This window comes from Neltuma alba, unplaced genomic scaffold, assembly GCF_004799145.2.
Source record: "Neltuma alba isolate B1F8T4 unplaced genomic scaffold, ASM479914v2 tig00013260_pilon, whole genome shotgun sequence".
Lineage (NCBI taxonomy): Eukaryota > Viridiplantae > Streptophyta > Magnoliopsida > Fabales > Fabaceae > Neltuma > Neltuma alba.
This window is the reverse complement of record NW_021637553.1, coordinates 50,356-70,823: the sequence shown is the minus strand read 5'-3', so window position 1 is coordinate 70,823 and position 20,468 is coordinate 50,356. Positions and strand designations below refer to the sequence as shown.

The window sequence follows — 20,468 nt, the reverse complement described above, 5'->3', positions numbered from 1 at the left end:
TGGACCTTGTTGTAATTTTCTAATTTTTTATAAGCATCTCTAACCATTGCACCAAAACATAAATAACCGTGGTTAAGTCATTAATTTGTTATAAAAATGAGAGTAAGTAGAGAAGTGAAGGGCGACTATTAGGTTATGTGAGCTATGCAGTTACAAAACATGACCAAGGTAGGTGAGTTGAAGATGATGGGAACAGTGACTTGGCAGCCATACTGGCACTTAATAGGATGATTCAAATATGTGTTTAACTAATAAGGATTATTTTCTGGAAAAAAAAACAAGAATTGTGTTTTAAGCAAGTCAAAGGTGTAATGACAGAGTCACGCCATACTATATTTGAGAGATCAGAGTCATATGTAAATTAGAAGTCGAAAAAAATTAATTTTTTAAAAAAGTTTAAATTAACTACTTTAAAGATCTTCTTAGGATATCATATGTAAGATTTTCTACACGGAACATGGGAAGAGGAATAATAATAGGAATAATTGGGTGGAAAGTAAGCACATAAAAATGCCCATGTGGCGACAAACTCAGTTACGCACGATAACTTACTTGATATACGAAAATTCGCGATAAACAAATAATGGCAACTAACTTTTTCTCTCTCGCTTGTCAGACTGATGAATATTGTGCGTACCATCACGTTCTGGGCGCGTGAAGTCATTTGTTTTTCTGAGTGGACGTGAACTCATTTTTGGCGCTCTCTGAAAGCGACGGACAGTACATTTGCTGACGATGTCTATGGGCCCCACCCCGAATGGGTAATCTTATATCCCCCTCAATTCTCAGTCTCACCTAGTTAATGAATGCTCTTGCTCCTCCTCAAAATTTATTGTTCATTGTAAGTTAATTTTTTATTTTCAAATTGTCAAAGTATTAAAATTTATAAAAATATTATGTTTTTGCGATTTCACATATTTTATCCACTAAAGAAAGGAAGAAATATATTTATTTATAAAATTAAAATTTAAATATGTTACTACTGAAGTCAAGTATGATGTTGACTAAAATCATTGATTGGCCTGGACCCGGAACAATCTTTTAGCGCCTTCCTGACAAAGATAGGGGTCGCCAGGGACAGGAGAGTGAAGAAACCCATAAAAAGATGTAGGCCCCGGGAGGAAATTCTGGCCGCGCGTAGGGTCACCCTTCGAAAGACGAGACCCCGATATTATCGCGAGAATATGGGCGGCGAGTTCATGAAATGGGGACTCAAAAGGGAAAGCGACGGTACAAAAGGAAGGTCCGCTGGACGCGTGTAGCGAATATTCACTAGATTTGAATTTGTGGTTTTGATTCCGCAACTCGCTTTCTACTTCTCTTATCGCTCACGCAATGATAGCTTACCATGATAAGTTCCAATGCCTATCACATAAGTCATGGGACTTATGTCTGATAGGTCAGTAGAAAAAGCGAGACCCCTGTACAACGCATCGAAGATAGCGAGGCCGAGTTTCTCTCTTCTTCTTATCCGCAGCCTTTCAAACCCTAGAAATTCTCAAATTTCGGGCCTGTATAATTTGAACAAGCTAAATTCTCGAGGATCTTCAGTTTGAGGAGTACGTGTGAGTTTAGATTTAGAGTTGCGTCGTGCTGAGTCTGGATGTACGCTTCCTGACTTGTCTCTGCTTCATGGAATCCGAAGCCTCTGCTCTTTTGGCTCGACCTGTCGTGTATTTGTGATTGAATATCCAAATTATCGTTGTGTTTTTAGATTTGAGCGGTCGCTATGTCTTCTCTAAGCAGAGAATTGGTGTTCCTCATTCTCCAATTTCTGGAGGAGGAGAAGTTCAAAGAGTCTGTGCACAAGTAAGCCCCTTACTTTTGTTTCCCTCTGCCTCTTTCTGGGAAATTTGTGTGATAGATTTGAGAACATTTGTAAAATTATAAAAATAAATTGAAGATTCTCCCTCTTTTTGTGCCGAACCTTCTTCGTTTTGTTCTATGGTGTGTTCCCTATAAATTTTTTTCTTTGGTATCCCAAGGATTGGTCATTTTCCTCTTACAATTTTTTTTTTAAAATTGCTGCAGGCTTGAGAAGGAGTCTGGGTTTTTCTTCAACATGAAGTACTTTGAGGAAAAAGTCCAGGCTGGAGAATGGGAAGAGGTTGAGAAGTACTTGTCAGGGTTTACTAAAGTTGATGATAATCGATACTCTATGAAGATTTTCTTTGAAATCAGAAAACAAAAATATCTGGAAGCGCTTGATAGGTATCAATTATTGTGTGTTTGTTGAGTTTTGGCACAGTATCTATCCATACTGTAAAATTTCAAGTGTTCTGTTGTCGACCGTGTGTTTAAAATTTCAGGCAAGACAAGGCAAAGGCTGTTGAGATATTAGTAAGTGATTTAAAGGTGTTCTCCACTTTCAATGAGGATCTGTATAAAGAAATTACCCAGCTGTTAACTCTTAATAATTTCAGGTAATATCTTGAATAATGTACTTTTTTTTTATCGTGCCATGCTTGTATATGTTGTCTATTGCCAATTTCATTATATATTTCATCATTTCATCAATGAGGTAATGCCAAAAAAATAAAATGATTATTATGTTAATGTTCTTAGTCTTGAGAAGAGCTCTACTCAATAGAGTAACTTGCTTATTGAGCTTAAGTAATGTAATAGGCAAAGTCATAATTCGAGTTTCATTTCTGTGAGTTTCATAAAGATGTAGGGAGCATGTCATAAATTAATTATTCAACTTTTTAATTCTCTCTAAATTAATTATTCAAAAGCATTAAGTGCTCATTTCGAGAATGGAATTTAAAAGCAAAATTGACTATTGTAAATTTTTAAATGTGAGCCCCAGTGCACAGACAATCATTACTACCTTATTTTTGCACCAGACTTTTAGTCTGGTGGAAAATTGGTCATGCTTATAGCAACTGGCAATGCAGAAGTTGCCAGGATTTTGCTGCGTTGTCTAGTTTATGATTTGCTCCTTACAAATTGAAATTAAACAGGGCGCCCTGCTTCTGGGTTACGTTTTGAATTGTGTGGTATCTTATTAAGTTGTAGAACCTTTAATCTCAGTCATTGACATTGTCATCCCTCTTTCTTTTGTGAAATGGTGAGATTTAAGAATAAATGGGAATATGACTTTTCTTCTGCAGCATTGGCAGTCATTTCAATTCAGAACCTTTATTACTAACCGTACTCATATTTCTTTCTTTTATGAGAAACAGGGAATTCCAATACTGAGATTTAAGAATGAACCGGGGGGGGTTGTTTTCAGATAGGTCTACTTAATTATTTAAGCATACAATCTCTTAACTTCTCACGTTTCCTGGTTTTTTAAAATACCAGGGAGAATGATCAGCTGGCCAAGTATGGTGACACTAAAACAGCTCGAAGCATTATGTTGATAGAGCTGAAAAAATTGATAGAAGCAAATCCTCTATTTCGTGATAAGCTTCTCTTCCCTACTCTTAAATCATCGAGATTGAGGACATTAATCAATCAAAGGTAGATGCTTTGTTTGTTGGATTAACAGTAGAATCCCTTTTGACGGATGAAGCATTTTTTTAGTTAATGTATTCTTGTATATTGATTTGGTAATTTAGCTTTTTATTACTTTCAATTTCTCTTCTCAATTCCTTTTTTGCCCTTATCAATGAATGCAGTTTGAACTGGCAGCACCAGCTTTGCAAAAATCCAAGGGCAAACCCGGATATTAAGACTTTATTTACAGATCACACATGTTCACCTCCTAATGGTCCTCTAACACCCACACCTGTCAATCTTCCAGTCGCTGCAGTTGCAAAGCCCGCTGTTTACACATCACTTAGTGCTCATGGTGTATGATCTCATGAATCTTGAACATTATTTTACATTTGCATGTGTTTCAATAGTGCTCAGCATAATGCCTAATTATTTTTTGGTCCTTATTTATTTGCTGCAGTCCTTCCCACCTGCTGCAGCTTCTGCTAATTCTATAGCTGGTTGGATGGCCAATGCTTCTGCTTCATCATCTGTCCAAGCAGCAGTTGTTACTGCCTCATCCATGCCTGTTGCCCAGAATCAAGGTTAAAGATAACATATCAATGGAACTATATCGATATTACTCAAAGTATTATAGCTGGGGATAGTGCCAATTTGACCCCCAGTGACATTGGGTTGATGAAAAACATTGCTACTTTATTATTTTTGTGACATGTTACTCTCAACTTAAGCATTAGAATTCAAGCTCTTGATTGTAGTGGGCCCTAATATGGGATTCCAAAAGGTTTTGAAAAATGGCTATCGAAATTGGACCGGTTTGAGTTGATGAAGGTATTACCTCATTAGTTTAATGGTCGTGTCCTTAATTAAATTAGTCTTGCTTTTCAGTAAAAGAGTAATGTAGTTTAGTTAAGAGCATGCTTTTGATTTTTTTTTTGTTTTGTTTCCAAAACAACTTGCAAATGGGAAAATAAATTATGTTAGTTTTATCATATAACAAGAGCTCAGGGTTCTAGAGTTATTCTTTCTAAAAATCATCTTTATTTTGTAACTGATATGCAAACAAAGAATGTCCATAACTTTCAATATCACATTCTAGCATTGTGCATGCAAGGTCGTTACTATTAATTAACCTTTATTAGGTACTGTAAGCAGCTATTTCCACTTCTATCATCAGATGTGCTATGTTTTCCATAAGAAATTGTAGAAGAGGTAAAAGCAAGTGTCTATGGTTGAGATTATAGGCTTTTTGTGCGCTAAGATATTTTGGAAATACTGTTTGTATGATATTAAGAGGAAATCCAGAGTAAATGCGAGTATGTTTACCCGATTAGGATTCTCTCTAACCATAATATCTAGTTTTCTCTCCAGCTTTCATTTCGGCTATCAAAATTTATCTTGCAGTCTAGATTAGAGACGGTGTTCTTCTAAATCAAAACGCACCGTTTCATTTAAGACGGTACATATCATTTTGAAAGGGTTAAGTTCAGTTATGTAATTCCAAATTCCTAGACTACAATAAGATGAACTTGATGGTTGAGATATAATTTGAGAGAAAACTTGATATTACCGTATGGAGAGGATCCAATTTAATATATAAGTGGTAAATCCTTCTTTTGTATGCATTCTAAAGCCCCCCCCCCCCCCAAAAAAAAAATCCAAAAAAAGGAGAAGATTTAACTCATGTTGTTGCTATTACAGTGGCATTTACTATGCTAAGTGGCAAGGTCGATATGTCCTAACACTTTAAAATATATTCTTTTGTTTAATAATTTCACATTACAAGAGGGTATTAAACACTTCCCGACTCTTTCTTGAAACAGTACCCATCTTGAAACGTCCAAGAACACCTCCGGCAGCCCCTGGCATGGTTGATTATCAGAATCCCGATCACGAGCAGTTAATGAAAAGGCTTCGGCCTGTTCATTCTGTAGAGGAGGTAATTTCAATGACTTTCTTTTTTATTTGTTATACATAGGATAATCTCATGATGCCACACGTTGTTCTGCTACTAGGCTGCACAGGGCTTCCTGACTTTGTAATTTCTGTTCACGTTCTGATGATTCACTTATATTGTTCAGGTTTCCTATCCTACTGCTCGACAAGCTTCTTGGTCACTGGATGATCTACCAAGAACAGTGGCAATGACACTGCATCAAGGATCCTCAGTTAACAGCATGGACTTTCATCCTTCACACCAGACATTGCTTCTTGGTATTGCCTATGATGGTTTTACTTATGAAAATTTTTCATTACTTAAATATTCATAGAATTTTGACATAGCTTCTTCTATTGATAAATATTATCCATTATGCAGTTGGTTCTACTAATGGTGAAATTGCCCTATGGGAACTTGGGTTACGGGAGAGGTTGGTTTCAAAGCCATTCAAGATATGGGATCTATCTGCATGCTCATTGCCTTTTCAGGTTTGTTTCATTTCTCAAATGATGTAATATTTTTCCCCATTCCTTGAAATGGTCCTTACTTTTACAGGACTCCTAGTTGGACAGTTTAAATGATGTATACAATATGAACCAAAAAAAAAAAAAAAAAAGCTCTAGCTTAAGTTAACACGGTCAATATTTTAAATTATGCTAGTTGTTTTAGTGATTAAAGATTTAAAAGTTGCGGTTTTTTGCAGGCAGCTGCTGCCAAAGAAGCACCAATTTCCGTCAGCCGTGTTATGTGGAGCCCAGATGGAAATTATGTTGGTATGTGGCTTGGCCCTTTCTAAAGACATTTTTGAGCCGGAGTGAATATCTAATTGATTTCTTGCTGCAGGTGTTGCATTTAGCAAACATTTGGTTCACTTGTATGCTTATACTGGGTCAAATGAGCTGAGCCAACGATTGGAGGTGAGCTTTTGTATTCAAAATCCTAAACTATCAAAATTTCATAGTGCAGCTTAAGTTACACTTTGTTTTAATGCAGATTGATGCCCATACTGGTGGCGTGAATGATTTGGCATTTGCTCATCCAAATAAACAACTATGTATTCTGACCTGTGGTGATGATAAGATGATAAAGGTGCTAACAGAATATTCATTGCTGTTTTTAATGCTGCAAATATCCATCTACTTTCTCTAAAGAACTTTTTGATAGGTGTGGGAGTTAAATGGACGAAAACTATTCAACTTTGAGGGGCATGAAGCACCTGTCTATTCCATCTGTCCTCATCACAAAGAGAACATTCAGGTACAAAGAATAAATCATTTGTATGACTATGAAACCTGTTATTTTCAGGCACTTCTGCCTCTTAACTGGCTTAGTTGAGTAACTTATAGCAGGCATCAAATTGCACGTTTGTCCATGGCATGTCAAGTTTGAGGCTCTGATCTGCATGGCCTTCACTATAACTCAGTTTCGAGACAACATTTCTTCCAGATTACTTATGTTTAATGACTAAAAATTTCTCATACCATGTCATGGAGAGCAAACTTATTTGATGGTTTCTTTCTTAACTATATCATTTCATAGGCAGCAGAATACACAATGCCACTGGATCACTGTTGTTGGATCACACACGTATGCACATTATGGTTGACGTCTGTCTTATATTCTTTTCTAGTCCCTAATTTATACACAAACCAGTCAGTAATGAAATTTTGTATCCCACATTTTATCCTGTATTGGAATATTTATGGTGGAATATGACCATGGTATTGCTACTGCAGAATTTCACATCAAGTACCGCTTGTCCATGACCCTAGCCCAGATGCATTGTCTTCATTTCAATTCTCTAATCTCTCCTGTTTTCTTTTCTTGGAAAATAATATCCCATGAGCTAACTGGTTACATGTGCTATGCGTGGAATCAGCACTGCCAGCCTTTTCAAGTCAATTGTGGTTTCCTCGGCATTAAAGTTAACTGTTTTTGACTTTGCAGTTTATATTTTCAACTGCTGTTGATGGAAAAATAAAGGCCTGGTTGTATGATCACATGGGTTCCAGAGTTGACTATGATGCTCCAGGTCACTGCTGCACCACAATGCTTTACAGTGCTGATGGAAGTAGGTAAGTTGGAAACAGATAGGGATGCATGTTTCCATAAGTTTTGCATTCCCTGGTTATTGGCATTTTTTCCCATGACATAATACTAACTAACGTCTAAAATTTCCCCCATTTCTCTAGATTGTTTTCCTGTGGAACAAGTAAAAATGGAGAATCTTTCCTAGTTGAATGGAATGAAAGTGAAGGAGCCATTAAGAGGACGTATAGTGGGTTCAGAAAGAAATCAAATGGGGTTGTGCAGTTTGACACAACCCAAAATCGCTTTTTGGCTGCAGGTGAAGATGGCCAGATAAGGTTCTGGGATATGGACATTGTTAGTGTTCTCACAAGCACTGATGCAGAGGGTGGACTGCAGGTCAATATCCGGCTTTTAACTGTTTTAATCTTTCCCAAATAGAACTACACTTTCTGAAGATACCCTTATTTTATTGCACCTATGTATTCAGAGCCTGCCACGTTTGAGATTTAATAAGGAAGGAAATCTTCTTGCTGTTACTACTGCGGACAATGGAATCAAGGTACTGGCAAATGCTATTGGTCTGAGATCCTTAAGGGCAGTGGAAACTCCAGCATTTGAAGCATTGAGATCTCCGATGGAATCAACTGCAAATAAGGTGGGCTAATGCTTTCCCCCACTTTTTCTTCATTCTGAAAATTTATATTTAGGTCCAATTATTTATATATATTGCCCACTTTGTTTCCATTATCTAGGTTTCTGGCTCCCCTGCTGTAAATGTCAGTCCTGTCAACTGTAAAGTGGAGAGGAACTCGCCTGTCAGGCCATCTCCAATCCTTGTATGAAGTTGGCCTGCCTAAATTTGCATGAATTGATTATGATGTTGGCACAGTGATTATGATGATGTCATAGTCTAATGATAAGACCCAGCAAATATATAAATACGTGGATTTGATATTTCATTTTTGTAGATTCACTGTGCAAGAACATGAAACTGACATGATCTTTTTCTCCTATGTTATAAAAACCTTAATAACCTTCTGCATTTCCCTAGCAAGGAGTACCGTCTTTTGGATTCCCGAATTCTGTAATATTTGTGTGATTGAGGTGCTTCATCTTAATACTTGTTAGCAAAGTCTTAACTTATTTTGACTTTATCAATTTAGAATGGAGTTGACCCTATGGGACTGAGTTTGGAGAAGCCTAGAACCATGGAAGATGTGATAGATAGAACTAAACCATGGCAGCTATCTGAAATTTCGGATGCTATCCAATGTCGGTTAGTTACAATGCCCGAGAGTGCAGATGCTTCCAGCAAGGTTTGTTGAACTTGTTAGATCACCTTTTCTTTGACAAATTTCATGTCCTGCCCATAGCTTATGTATTCATGTGTAGGTTGTTCGACTTTTATATACAAATTCTGGTGCTGGTGTTTTGGCACTTGGGTCAAATGGTATTCAGAAACTGTGGAAGTGGACTCGTAATGAACAAAATCCTACTGGGAAGGTACCATCTATCAAATAATCGGTTCACTTAATTTTCCTTGCCACCCTTCTGTTACGTGTCTTATTTCTTCTTCCAACTCAGCAGTGAATCGATTAATGATGCTTAGATGATTTCAGGCCACAGCCAGTGTTGTTCCTCAACACTGGCAACCCAACAGTGGTCTTCTTATGACCAATGATATTTCTGGTGTCAACCTTGAAGAAGCAGTTCCTTGCATTGCACTCTCAAAGAATGATTCTTATGTTATGTCCGCCTGTGGTGGAAAGGTTTCATTATTTAACATGATGACATTCAAGGTCTGCATCTGATGTAGATGTCTGATCTTCGTTTCAAATTTTACTGGTGCTTATTTGTAACCACCGTTTATTTTCACCCAGGTAATGACAACGTTCATGCCACCACCTCCTGCCTCGACTTTCCTGTCTTTCCACCCACAGGATAACAACATCATAGCCATTGGGATGGAGGATTCAACGATTCACATTTACAATGTTAGAGTGGATGAGGTGATTACCATCTTTGGCTGCTTACTCTCTCCAACCTGAGATATGCTATTTGTTTACTATAATCATAGATATCTTCCTTTTCTTTTGGATGTATTACTAGGTCAAGTCGAAATTGAAGGGTCATCAGAAGCGTATCACTGGTTTAGCCTTTTCGACCAATCTTAACATACTGGTCTCGTCTGGTGCTGATGCCCAAGTATGTCTGTTAACATTATCTATACAATTACAGAAGTTCATAGTACTATACTTTTAAGGCATGTCTGCGTGCAATGCTTTTACCTTTCATTTATTAAAATTTCATTTATTTTTTCAGCTTTGCGTGTGGAGCATTGATACATGGGAGAAAAGAAAATCAATAACAATACAATTACCTGCGGGAAAGTCTCCAGTCGGTGATACTAGAGTCCAATTCCATTCTGATCAACTCCGCTTATTGGTAGTCCATGAGACTCATTTGGCAATATATGATGCTTCCAAGATGGATCGCATTCGACAGGTAGGAGGTTACTTCTGGCATTAGTTGATCTGCTAGTGACTGACTGACTGAGTCCAAATAGTGATATGCTTATCTGATTTTGTGCTGCAGTGGCTTCCACAAGATATTCTGCCTGCTCCCATATCATATGCAACTTATTCAAGCAACAGTCTGTTAATATATGCTACTTTCTTTGATGGTAACATTGGGGTCTTTGATGCTGATAGCTTGAGGCTAAGATGTCGTATTGCTCCATCAGCATACTTGTCACAGGCAGCTTTAAGTGGGTAAGTGTCAGGAATAATGGATTGAATCCACCTCTATGATATTTAGCATTAAACATTTTTCGATCAGACAATTAAGTCATGCTTAATTTTTGCAGAAGCCAAGCTGTTTACCCACTCGTGGTTGCAGCTCATCCACAAGAACCCAACCAATTGGCTGTTGGGTTGACCGATGGATCCGTCAAAGTAATAGAGCCCTCTGAATCAGATGGTAAATGGGGATCTACTCCACCTGTAGATAATGGAGTGCTAAACGGTAGGCAAGGGCAGTCATCTACTTCAAATATCCACACTCCTGATCAGGCACAAAGATAAGATTCATTGTATCATTCTAGTCTAATCATGTTAGATTTTGATTCCCCCATTTGTCTCTTGTCAATACCAGCTTGGACATAAAATGGGTAAATGTTCAGGTCATGTACTAAACTTGTGTATTGTATTGTAGTCAACTTGTAATTGCGTTGGTTATTTGTAATGTGAATATGTTAATTCTCTTCCCATATTGATATATTATAATGAAATCTCGTTGGTTACTGATGTTGGTGAGGGGGCCGTTATACCCTGCTGCTTTGGACGCCCCAAAAAAATTGAAGTTTAATATCTCCTTGCCAATTTTAAAAAATTCAACGGTTTATAATTATAAATAAATGAATCAAAATTTAAGGGTTGTGGCAGAAAAACAAAAATCAAAATTTAACGAGGGCCTTTTGCGCTCCCCACTCCCCTCCCCATAATATCACATTATTATTTTAGGGTTATTCGGGAATGAGAGAAGCATTTTCTTACTCTAAAATCGGCAGTTGACTACTAATGATGAAGCTCACTAAAAACTCAATCGGCAAACGAAAAAATCATGCACAAGCTTGAGTGAGGAAAGTTGACGAAAGAACAAGCGGCGAATCATTGGTGGAGTTTGAGCTGAAATGGATAGAAAGAAAATAAAAAAAAATGTTACGGAAATCATTTCCGGAGAATGACAGATTAAGGATCGAGAGGCATCAATTGCGTAAGCCCTTCTATTAATTTGCCAACGCCTAAGCCCTTACTCCTGCGGCTCTTGGCACATAAATTTCTCACAATTATAAATTAATAAATATATATTAAAAGAGCCAACAAGGTTTGTCCAATTGAAAGCGTTCGATGTTTTTACCTTAATTTAAAGATTGGATTGTTTCGGTAAACAGATTTTTAAAACTTGCCTGCAGACTTCTTGTTCACAGTCATTTTTTTGGGTCAAATTTCATAATCATTTATTAATTACTATTGTCTATCCACAAATTGCCCTTTGTCTATGCTTATGAATTTTAAGTTACTGAAGCCTTGGACTTTGTTTTTGATTTTTTTCCGCTAATCACCATGGAAAAAAAATTTGTATCGGAGACAGTACCTGCCGCTTTAATTGCAATTTACGTCATTATTTAAACTACGCGTGTTGCTATATGTAGAGGATATGAGAGAATCTAACCCGTCCTATTACAGCTTAAATCGAAGTTATTTTTGTTAGCTAGAGATAATTAAAATAGCCTTTTTACCGGGAAAAAAAGAAGAAGATAATTGAATTTGGAGGTAAACATAGTTTCTAGATGTGGTAGTTGCCTTGTTTTGCAATTACGACGCATATGCAGATAGCAGAAACTTGCGGATGAAGAAGTTATAATGACCAACTTGATATATAAATTACCCATATAAATAATACAACTTGATATATAAATATAAAAATGACTTGTATGATTTTTTCTGTATTTAATTTTCTTATTTGATGCTCATGGACAACTATTCGTATCACACGCTACACCTTGATTTTGATCACAAGGTGCAATAGACCAATAGTTCACAATTCCAAATTAATGGCGAGTAAGTTGATGGAACATGCAACAAATCTGAGAGATGGATGGTTCAATAATCGTACGGACGATCATTATGACAGGGAAACTCATGAGTCGTTTACTAAAGGTCCCCACCATGGCACTCAGGGATGGGATTGTGAGCACAATAATCATAGACCATATACTTGCTTCTGACTTCGTGGTAGAGTTTCTTCTGAAGAGGGTCAAGACTCGCATACTTGGGCGCGTTCCACCAATAGTTTGAAGAATCTTTGCACTGTGGATCGTCGATGCTGTGTGTTGGGCATGCGGTGACCCCAAATCCTCTGTAGGAAGCCACAAAGGGTCCGTCGTTCCAATTCACGGGAGCCCCATTTGATGCCCACGTCCCATTCCATATTGTCCCGATGATGCTCACTGCCTGTCTTGGGAAACTTCCTCCCTTATTCTCGAACACCCTAAAAGGCTTGCCGTCCACGAACCACCTGAAGATACATATCTACATAAATATGCAAACTTCATGTTTAATATTGAGGGAGAAAAAGATCGGTGATGATGGTGGTTATGATTAGTGTATTACACTATCTGGTGGGAGTTCCAGAGGAGAGTGTAGTTATGAAAATCAGCAGTTGGATCGAACCAAAGATGGAAACCTTGTTCTCTTCGGCTTTCACCGTTGGTGATAAGGTTTGTGTGAACCACGTAGGGTCGTTCTTTTCCATCTCCTCCTAGTAGCTCAAAGTCTATTTCATCCCCCTTATCTGAACGCAACTATGCGTATGTATAATACACAAAGACAAGCCATACGCACGCACGCATGCACAAGAAAACAATATCAAAAGCGATGAATGAAAACAATTAAAAATCTATATATTCTGGTGGGGGTGTGTGTGTGTGTGTGAACTGAAGTATGTGAGGAAAAAAGTTAAGTACATAAAAGGTGGTGATAACTCCGGTGGAATCTTTCTGGGGCATCTTAATCTTCATGCTAAACCATCCAGATCCATAGGTTTGCAACGATTTGAACCCTGCCGAACCTGTGTGTATCACCAAAATAACTATTACTTGCATGGAGATGAGTATTAAACCAATAAGAGCACGGGTAATTAATTAGGAAGGAGAATACAAACCCGTGTACTTGTCCAGACTGAGCCGAACTTCTGTGTCGTGGTCGAGTACTTGGACATGGGCTGTCCCCCATGGAAGGCCATAATTCCGCCAGAAGCGAACATTCTCATCTTGGCCAGCAACAACGTCCACATATTGCAACGGGGAAGCAGCGAGAAGGGACAAGTTCACAAGAAATATAACGAAACACGAATTCCAATTCATGAATATCATAGTGGATAAGCAAAAGCGATCAAGATATGCAACGGTTGGTGTGGCGGGAATTGACGAGGTTTTGGTGGTGGTCAAATATATGGAAGAGAGGTCGACAGTACCAGAGACCAATCAGTTAGGCTATATAGCTTGGTCCAAAAGTAATTACCATATATGTCATAATGGCCGTCCAAATCTGTGTGTACATCGATCCTTCTGTATATAGAGAAACGAACTGATTAGAATCCTCCGAGATTTCTCGCGCAATTCAACTTATAAATAGAACATATACAAGAATATGTATATTAAACACTTTTTTTTGCCCGAGGAAAACCTTAACTCACATACAATGACAACAAACTAATAATTCTACCTTTTTCTGCATGTCTTGTGTGCCTTGATTTTTTCATTTGAGGGAAAATCATGCTTAAGGACTTTTGTCTTGAAAGAAGAAATCATATTAGCAGATTCTAATACTTTTTCAGTCCTAAATATAAGAAATATTTTGTAATATAATTTACATTATAAAATAAGTTTTCTATTTAGGTCCGAAGGATTAAACTAACTATACATGGCCTGCTTACTGCATTCCCGAGTTTTTTTCTTCCCCTGCTGATGATGAGGTTCAAGCTGCAATCATATTAACTGTTTAACTCTTACTATTGTACCCGGGAGGGAAAAGGAAAAAAAAACTCTTGCTAGCAGGCTCCAATTAGACGACACGTGATTATGGAGAGGAAATGCGAAAGGATTAAAAACTCTTCTTCTTCTTCTTTTTTTAAGAGTTGGCATGAGAAAGTGAAAAGAAAGATAAAATTCCATTTAGATGATTGATTTGGACTTCTTGTACAGGGAATGTTGTTTTTACTAATTAATTAGGCACTGCCCTTTGCATTTTATGGTTTATTCCAATTGGAGCTGATTCGTGCTTGTTCAAGGAATTATGTTGTATTTTTTGTGTGAACCCCATGTACGCTGTCTCTTGTGATTAGAGATGATTTTTTTAATTATTTCCAATTAAATTTAAATCATATTCTTTGCTTCACTTGATACTTAATTAATCTGAATAAATTTTAAAAATTTAATTAAATAATAATTATAATAAACATGACATTATTTACTTAAAATATTCTAAACAATATTATATTATATGTCAATTTATGAATTAAGTGAATTTTTAAAATTTGTAATATACGTGATGTCAACTTATCAAATGAGAAAGGAAGAAGAATTTTAAAAAGCTCAATCTAAAAAAAATTAAAAAATAGAATTAAAAACTTTCAATTAATTTTTATTAATTTTTTATCTTATATCTTCTCTTTATTAAAATTTTATAATCCCGCTCTTCCAATTTTTTAAGTTAGGTTCATTAAAATTTTCTCTCCTCTTTCTTTTTCTCTATTTCCCTCATATCAAATTTTGAGTTAGTGTTTTGACGAGTTTCTCAATTAATTTGTTTCTTTATTTAAATACTTTTATTAAATTAAAATAAAATAAAAGGACAAAAACTATAATAAAAAAATAATAATAACGCATTTTAATATATCATCGGTCTGTAATAGATCCACAGTCGGTGCTCATTTTCGAGCCTCCGTCTTTTGCGGCACTAGCCTCCTAGATGTCTTTCGTTATCCCTAATTCTCAATTTTAGGGTTTTACATATCTTGTGCATCCCCCTTTTTCACGCTCTTTCCCGTTCGCGGACATTTCTTCCTCTTCTTATCTTTTTACGGCCTTTCATCATTATCTCCGCTTGTTCTTCCCTCCTCTGGCTGGCTTCCCTGCCTGCGCAAGTTTCTCGTACATTGCCTTATCGTCAGAGAGCTTGTTGGCCGCTTGAACCTGCATCGCACCTTGCAGTCATGGCTTGAAATCAACACGCTTACGGTATGCCATTTGATACTTCTTTGCACCCTCCCCCTTGTTACTCGTTGTTTTGGCTTCAACGGGCCTTTTTAAAGCAATTCTGTTTTGATTTCTTAATTTTATTTTAAAGAATAACATTATAAAGGTACTGCAATTAACATTCTGGTATTTGACTATATTCTTCTTCACTGTTCTTTCCCTTGTAGGGATTTTTGCCCTACAGCTCATGAGCAGTTTTTTTTTTTTTTTTTGTGAAGTTCAGGCGTTCTTGGTAGACACTAATTTTGACGCAGTTTTCTTTTTAAGTAAAAGAATTGTACAACACTGCTATCTCTTGGTCGTTAATCATTGTTCTGTATTTGGTTAATTTTATGGAATAGGGTTTATCTAATCCTTTGTGAAGAACTTCATAAATGGCGAATCGCACGGACCCAGCAGCTAAAAGCATCAGAGGCACAAATCCTCAGAATCTAGTGGAGAAGATTCTCCGATCGAAGATCTACCAGAACACTTATTGGAAAGAACAATGTTTTGGTTTGACTGCGGAGACCTTGGTGGACAAAGCCATGGAGCTTGAATATCTTGGTGGGACTTATGGCGGTAACCGCAAACCCACGCCCTTCATGTGTCTTGTTATGAAGATGTTGCAGATTCAACCTGAGAAGGAAATTGTTATCGAGTTCATCAAGAATGAGGATTACAAGTACTTCTACCTTTTTCTTTTCCCTGGCATGACTTTGGCATCTTTTTTCCCCCCTCCTTGAATGCTTATTGTTGGAGAAGTAACTGTTTTATCTTGATTATCTACTTGGCAAATCGTTGTAAATTGAGTTGGAGAATGAGTTTGAGCTGATTTAGATCTAGTGTGTCTTTACCTGCAATTGGTAGAGGAAAATTTGGGAGTGAGCCTAGGAACCATACTTTTGAAAAACTTATTTTGATGCTTGTGTTGCCGTTGAAGGACCTCTATATGGTGTTCCTGGGCACAAAAATAATTTAACTATTTCAAGACTGCAGTGCTCTTCTTGGACCATGTTCAACTTTACTTCTAAGAAAAAAGGGAGAGAGAGAAATTTACAATGGCACCGAATCACTGATGTCCGTCTTCGAAAATAAATCAGATATAGTGTCACATCACGTTCTCGTTTTCCTTCCTACATTTTGCCTATTGATGCATGTTTCTTTTAGTAGTTTCTCATTTTGTTTATTTTTAAAATATGGCTGCAGATATGTGAGAATACTTGGTGCTTTTTATCTGCGTCTTACTGGTTCTGATATTGATGTGTATCGATATTTGGAGCCCCTATACAATGACTACCGAAAACTCAGACGAAAATTACCTGATGGCCGTAAGATTTTAAACTTAAATATGAAAGCTTCTGCCTTATAATTCTATGCCAGTTCTGGCACTGGAAGAGTTTATAATCAATATGTTTATTATACCATCTCAGTTATAATCAATATGTTTATTATACCATATGCTTATTGCGACTCACAATTTGGGCAAATTAATTGTTCTCGATGTTTCAGAGTTTAGTTTGACACATGTGGATGAGGTTATTGATGAGCTCTTGACAAAAGATTACTCCTGCGATATTGCTTTGCCTCGAATTAAGAAAAGGTTTCTCTTAACTTCTCGAGTATAACTTTTCCATGTGATTATCTATTTCTGAATTTGAAAAACTTGTTTGGTAAACCTTTGAAAAATTTTTCTTGTCAAACTAAGGCAATTTCTATATGAAAAGTTTGTTGCAATGATATTTTAAGTATTATTTATTTCGAGAGCTGGTTTTTCAATTTGGGTTGTGATTTATCTTTCTCCATCTTGTCTTCTCTTATTTCATAGGTGGACTCTTGAATCCCTTGATGCCTTAGAACCTCGACGTAGTGCTCTTGAAGAAGATTTTGAGGAGGAAGAAGAGAAAGAGGAAAATGAACAGCCTGTTGATGAGCTTGAAGATGGAGCCTATGAGAAGGTGTGTTCCCTTTCCCTTCTTAATAACCCCAAAAAAAAAAAAAAGCTATCATTTTTCTTTCTTTCCTTCTTCCTTGTCCATGCTAAGTCAAATATAGGTGGTTTTAATTTTTGGTCTGATTATTGAATGTTCAACAGGATTACTATCGGGGTCGAAGTCCCACAAGGGAAAGAGATAGAGATAGAAGACGTGATAGTCATAGGCACAGGTATCTTTTACTCATTGCAAGCATCTGCATGGCTTGACACGTTAGTTTAGTCAAGGAGATTGAATGGAGTATAATTCTTGTTGGCTCTTCCGTTATCCATAAATTAATCTGCTGGGGTTTGGGTTTAAATGTCCAATGCAAGCATAATTTGCGTTTTATTCCATGATTGCTGCGATAATGACAGGCATTTTATTGTTCAAAAAGACGGCTAAAATGTAACGGAAGCTGTTTCTGAAGTTACCCAACATATACCCTGTTTAAAGTCATATTTCTATTTCCATTGTGGCATTCATAGCCATTTGTGGTGCACAACTGCTTCCTAGAGTAAAACATTGTGATCCTGCCAGGTTTCTCTGCACTGACAGTGTGCAGCGAGAAGTATGATGGATCAGACATTGTTATTGCTGTTTAAATATGGTTCCATGTGATCACATCAACATGTGAATTAATCAATTGATCTGTTAGGGAATTGCATATTTCTTGTCAGAAAAGCTTTTCATGGTGGTGAGCGACAGTGGTTGAATGAGTCATTAAACATGGTCAATTAATTGCCACGGGTTAAAGCGAAATCATTTGTTTGTCATATTGATTTTACCCCTATTTCTCCAGTCACGTGCATAAACTACTTAGTGGTCAGTGGAGGTGATTTTTCAATGGTTTACAAGTCTTCTCCTTCTGAATTGGTGTTATCATGATCAGTGCTTTTTTCTTAAAAGAATTTGCATTTTTGGATGTCTGGCTGCCAGGGATAGAGATTATGACCGAGATTATGATAGAGAGAGAGGGCGAGGCCATGATCGGGACCGGGACCGGGACCGGGACCGGTATCGTGTGAGGGAAGAAAAAGAGTATGGAAGAGAGAGAGAAGGGAGGGAGCGGGAGAGGAGAGAGAGAGATAGGGATCGGGAGAGAGGGAGACGAAGAAGCCACTCAAGGAGCAGGAGTAGGAGCAGAGATCGCAGGGATAGGAAGAGACATGCACGGAGTAGCATGAGTCCGAGTAGTAGAAGGCATGGAGATGGCAGACGTGAGGATGGTGGTGCAGGTCGTGAAGAGCCTAAGAAGAAGAAGGAGAAGAAGGAGAAGAAGGACGATGGGACCGATCACCCGGATCCTGAGATTGCTGAAGCCAACAAGTTACGAGCTGCTCTCGGGTTGAAACCCCTGAGACCCTGACCGCTTCCTTTGTCTCCTTGTGTTTGTGTGATATGTGCTGAACAAAAAATGTTCCTCCATACTAGAAGTGGCCGTTGCTGAGTTTTATACTGGGCTGCTAGAGCTTGTATGATTGTAGTTGGCAAAAGTGACAAACTTCAAGTTGGGATAGAAGTTAATTCGTATAATATAATTTATATCTGAACAAGTTTTTATATAAAAATCAGCTTGTTTTGATGATTTATCGTCTGTTTTAGCAGGTTCATATCTGAAGAAAAATTAGAAGTTAAAAACTGAAAAAAAAAAGAAGAAAGATTAAAGTGTACATTTGGTCTTTTAACTTGTATGTTGCAATTTGGTTCTTAATTTTAAAAAGTATGTATTTAATTCTTTAATCCTAAAATCATTAGGTTTTTTAATGTTGATTTTTTATAATAAATACATTTTTTGAAAATTAAATATATTATTTTTTGAGAATTAATTATTAATCCTAAAAAAATTTGTTCCCATTTCGATTTAATTATTTTTTGGATACAGCTTCAATTTAATTTTTGGCTCAGTAGCTATTTTCTTAATAGACCAAATATCAGTACTGAGCTCGTTACTTTTCGGCCTCATTTGAATTGCCGTTGCATATGGTAAAAACACATAAAGAAACGTGAAATTGAGGTTTATAGTTTATTGTGGCTCAGAAAATTATTTGGATGTGGCTTTTTTTCTAACTAACTTATGGAAAAAAGTAACTTTTCTAACTAACTTATCCAACACAATCTGGATCAACTTTTCTAACTGATTTATGAAAAAATTGTGCAAAGCTTATGATCTATTTAGTTATGTGATTTCTTTTACTTTAATTAGAGACCAAATAAATTTTAATTTATATTCATGGTTCTATTATGTATATTTAATTAATTATCTATTATGTGTTTTTAAATTTTTTCAGTAACAAATATTTTTATTTTATAATTTCACAAATAAACTATTTATATCTTATCATAATAATTTTACGTATTTTTTAAAATTATTATCACATTAAAAACATAAAATTTCAAATATTACTATTTAATAAAGTCCATATTTTTTTTAGTTATTTTACAACTAAACTAACTTTTCTATTAATCATCTAAACAACTTAACTTTTTCAACTGACTTTTTATAAACACATATCCAAACATAAATCGTATTACACTAATTGACTTTCACTCTAACTTTAATTACAAAAATTAGTTAAGTCGGTGTTACCTTTTATGGCTGGTAAATGGGTTATGAGCACCTGGTCCTCTACTTTGTTTGCCGTCTCCTTTTGAAGAGATGTTTATGATAAAAATTCAAAATTCACTTAACGAGGACAATGAGATGAAATTAAAAGAATGTTTTTTGCCAGAAATTAAAAGACGACTTTAAAATGAAGTATCGTGTAGTTTGTGGGAAAATCCAACGAAGTACATCATTAGCAAGCAAGGAGTGGAGATTGAATTCTAATTGAGGCATCGCTAACAAGTGTAAGGCGAGGCGCCCCCTTGAAGCAGAAGCCAGTATCGAAGAATTAATGTAGATATCAAACATTTCGGAAAGGAGGATTGCGATTTGCGAATGACAAAGAAGAGCGTGGGTCACAGAAATAGATCCGGGATTAAAATGCCATCTGAATCGTACTGAAAGCCGCCTGAAGAATACAGCGGCTTGCATCTCCCTCCCATGAGGATCCTCTTCTTCCACAGACATGCTTCTTCTTCCTCCTCTTCTCTTTTCCCATCGTCTTCCAATTCAACCTCCTCCCTTGCTTTCTTTTTCAGCCAACTCGTAATGGTGACTATTCTCGACACAACCCTAACGAGGCGGCATGATCTTACCTTGATCCTCAACAGTCCCCAACCGCTCACAACATCTGTACGGTCTCCCGCAGCTTCGCCATTATGACTCTTGTTTCCATCAACA

The 20,468-nt window shown here is 36.8% G+C and overlaps 3 protein-coding genes across 4 annotated transcripts; 2 read left to right on the top strand and 1 right to left on the bottom strand.

Annotated features, from left to right (window-relative positions):
* Positions 1-1,450: 1,450 nt before the first annotated feature.
* On the top strand, positions 1,451-10,696 carry LOC114735909 (topless-related protein 3-like). Of its 2 annotated transcripts, XM_028923689.1 has the most exons (25): positions 1,451-1,809; positions 2,032-2,211; positions 2,310-2,423; positions 3,307-3,465; positions 3,624-3,798; positions 3,902-4,025; positions 5,265-5,380; positions 5,523-5,655; positions 5,759-5,868; positions 6,084-6,153; positions 6,224-6,297; positions 6,374-6,469; positions 6,545-6,637; positions 7,328-7,455; positions 7,573-7,807; positions 7,899-8,066; positions 8,164-8,247; positions 8,575-8,727; positions 8,804-8,914; positions 9,031-9,210; positions 9,292-9,420; positions 9,521-9,616; positions 9,734-9,916; positions 10,007-10,182; positions 10,278-10,494. In XM_028923689.1, the coding sequence occupies exons 1-25, from the start codon at positions 1,730-1,732 to the stop codon at positions 10,492-10,494; spliced, it is 3,384 nt and encodes a 1,127-aa protein (XP_028779522.1). In that variant the 5' UTR covers positions 1,451-1,729. The 2 variants fall into 2 exon arrangements, with proteins under 2 accessions (XP_028779522.1, XP_028779523.1); XM_028923690.1 differs by lacking the exon at positions 8,164-8,247 and having other exon boundaries at positions 10,278-10,696.
* A 1,301-nt stretch (positions 10,697-11,997) lies between these two features.
* Positions 11,998-13,059, bottom strand: LOC114735916 (xyloglucan endotransglucosylase/hydrolase protein 3-like). Its single transcript, XM_028923703.1, has 2 exons — positions 12,939-13,059; positions 11,998-12,490 (listed from the first exon to the last, which is right to left on the bottom strand). Coding segments are annotated over exons 1-2 (366 nt in total). The 5' UTR covers positions 12,941-13,059; the 3' UTR covers positions 11,998-12,126.
* A 1,882-nt stretch (positions 13,060-14,941) lies between these two features.
* Positions 14,942-18,772, top strand: LOC114735911 (pre-mRNA-splicing factor 38). The gene is made up of 7 exons (XM_028923692.1): positions 14,942-15,219; positions 15,569-15,894; positions 16,419-16,540; positions 16,722-16,812; positions 17,038-17,167; positions 17,305-17,375; positions 18,122-18,772. Exons 2-7 carry the CDS (start codon positions 15,605-15,607, stop codon positions 18,549-18,551), a joined length of 1,134 nt encoding a protein of 377 aa, XP_028779525.1. The 5' UTR covers positions 14,942-15,219; positions 15,569-15,604; the 3' UTR covers positions 18,552-18,772.
* Positions 18,773-20,468: the final 1,696 nt, after the last annotated feature.

What these genes read in the sequence shown, in the direction of transcription:
- LOC114735911 (XM_028923692.1), top strand. Translation starts at nt 15,605, where the DNA reads ATGGCGAATCGCACGGACCCAGCAGCTAAAAGCATCAGAGGCACAAAT. An exon ending in TTGCCTCGAATTAAGAAAAG is followed by an intron (nt 16,813 to 17,037) that starts GTTTCTCTTAAC and finishes CTTATTTCATAG; the next exon opens with GTGGACTCTTGAATCCCTTG. An exon ending in AAGATGGAGCCTATGAGAAG is followed by an intron (nt 17,168 to 17,304) that starts GTGTGTTCCCTT and finishes AATGTTCAACAG; the next exon opens with GATTACTATCGGGGTCGAAG.
- LOC114735909 (XM_028923689.1), top strand. Translation starts at nt 1,730, where the DNA reads ATGTCTTCTCTAAGCAGAGAATTGGTGTTCCTCATTCTCCAATTTCTG. An exon ending in CCCAGATGGAAATTATGTTG is followed by an intron (nt 6,154 to 6,223) that starts GTATGTGGCTTG and finishes TTCTTGCTGCAG; the next exon opens with GTGTTGCATTTAGCAAACAT. An exon ending in ATGCAGAGGGTGGACTGCAG is followed by an intron (nt 7,808 to 7,898) that starts GTCAATATCCGG and finishes CTATGTATTCAG; the next exon opens with AGCCTGCCACGTTTGAGATT.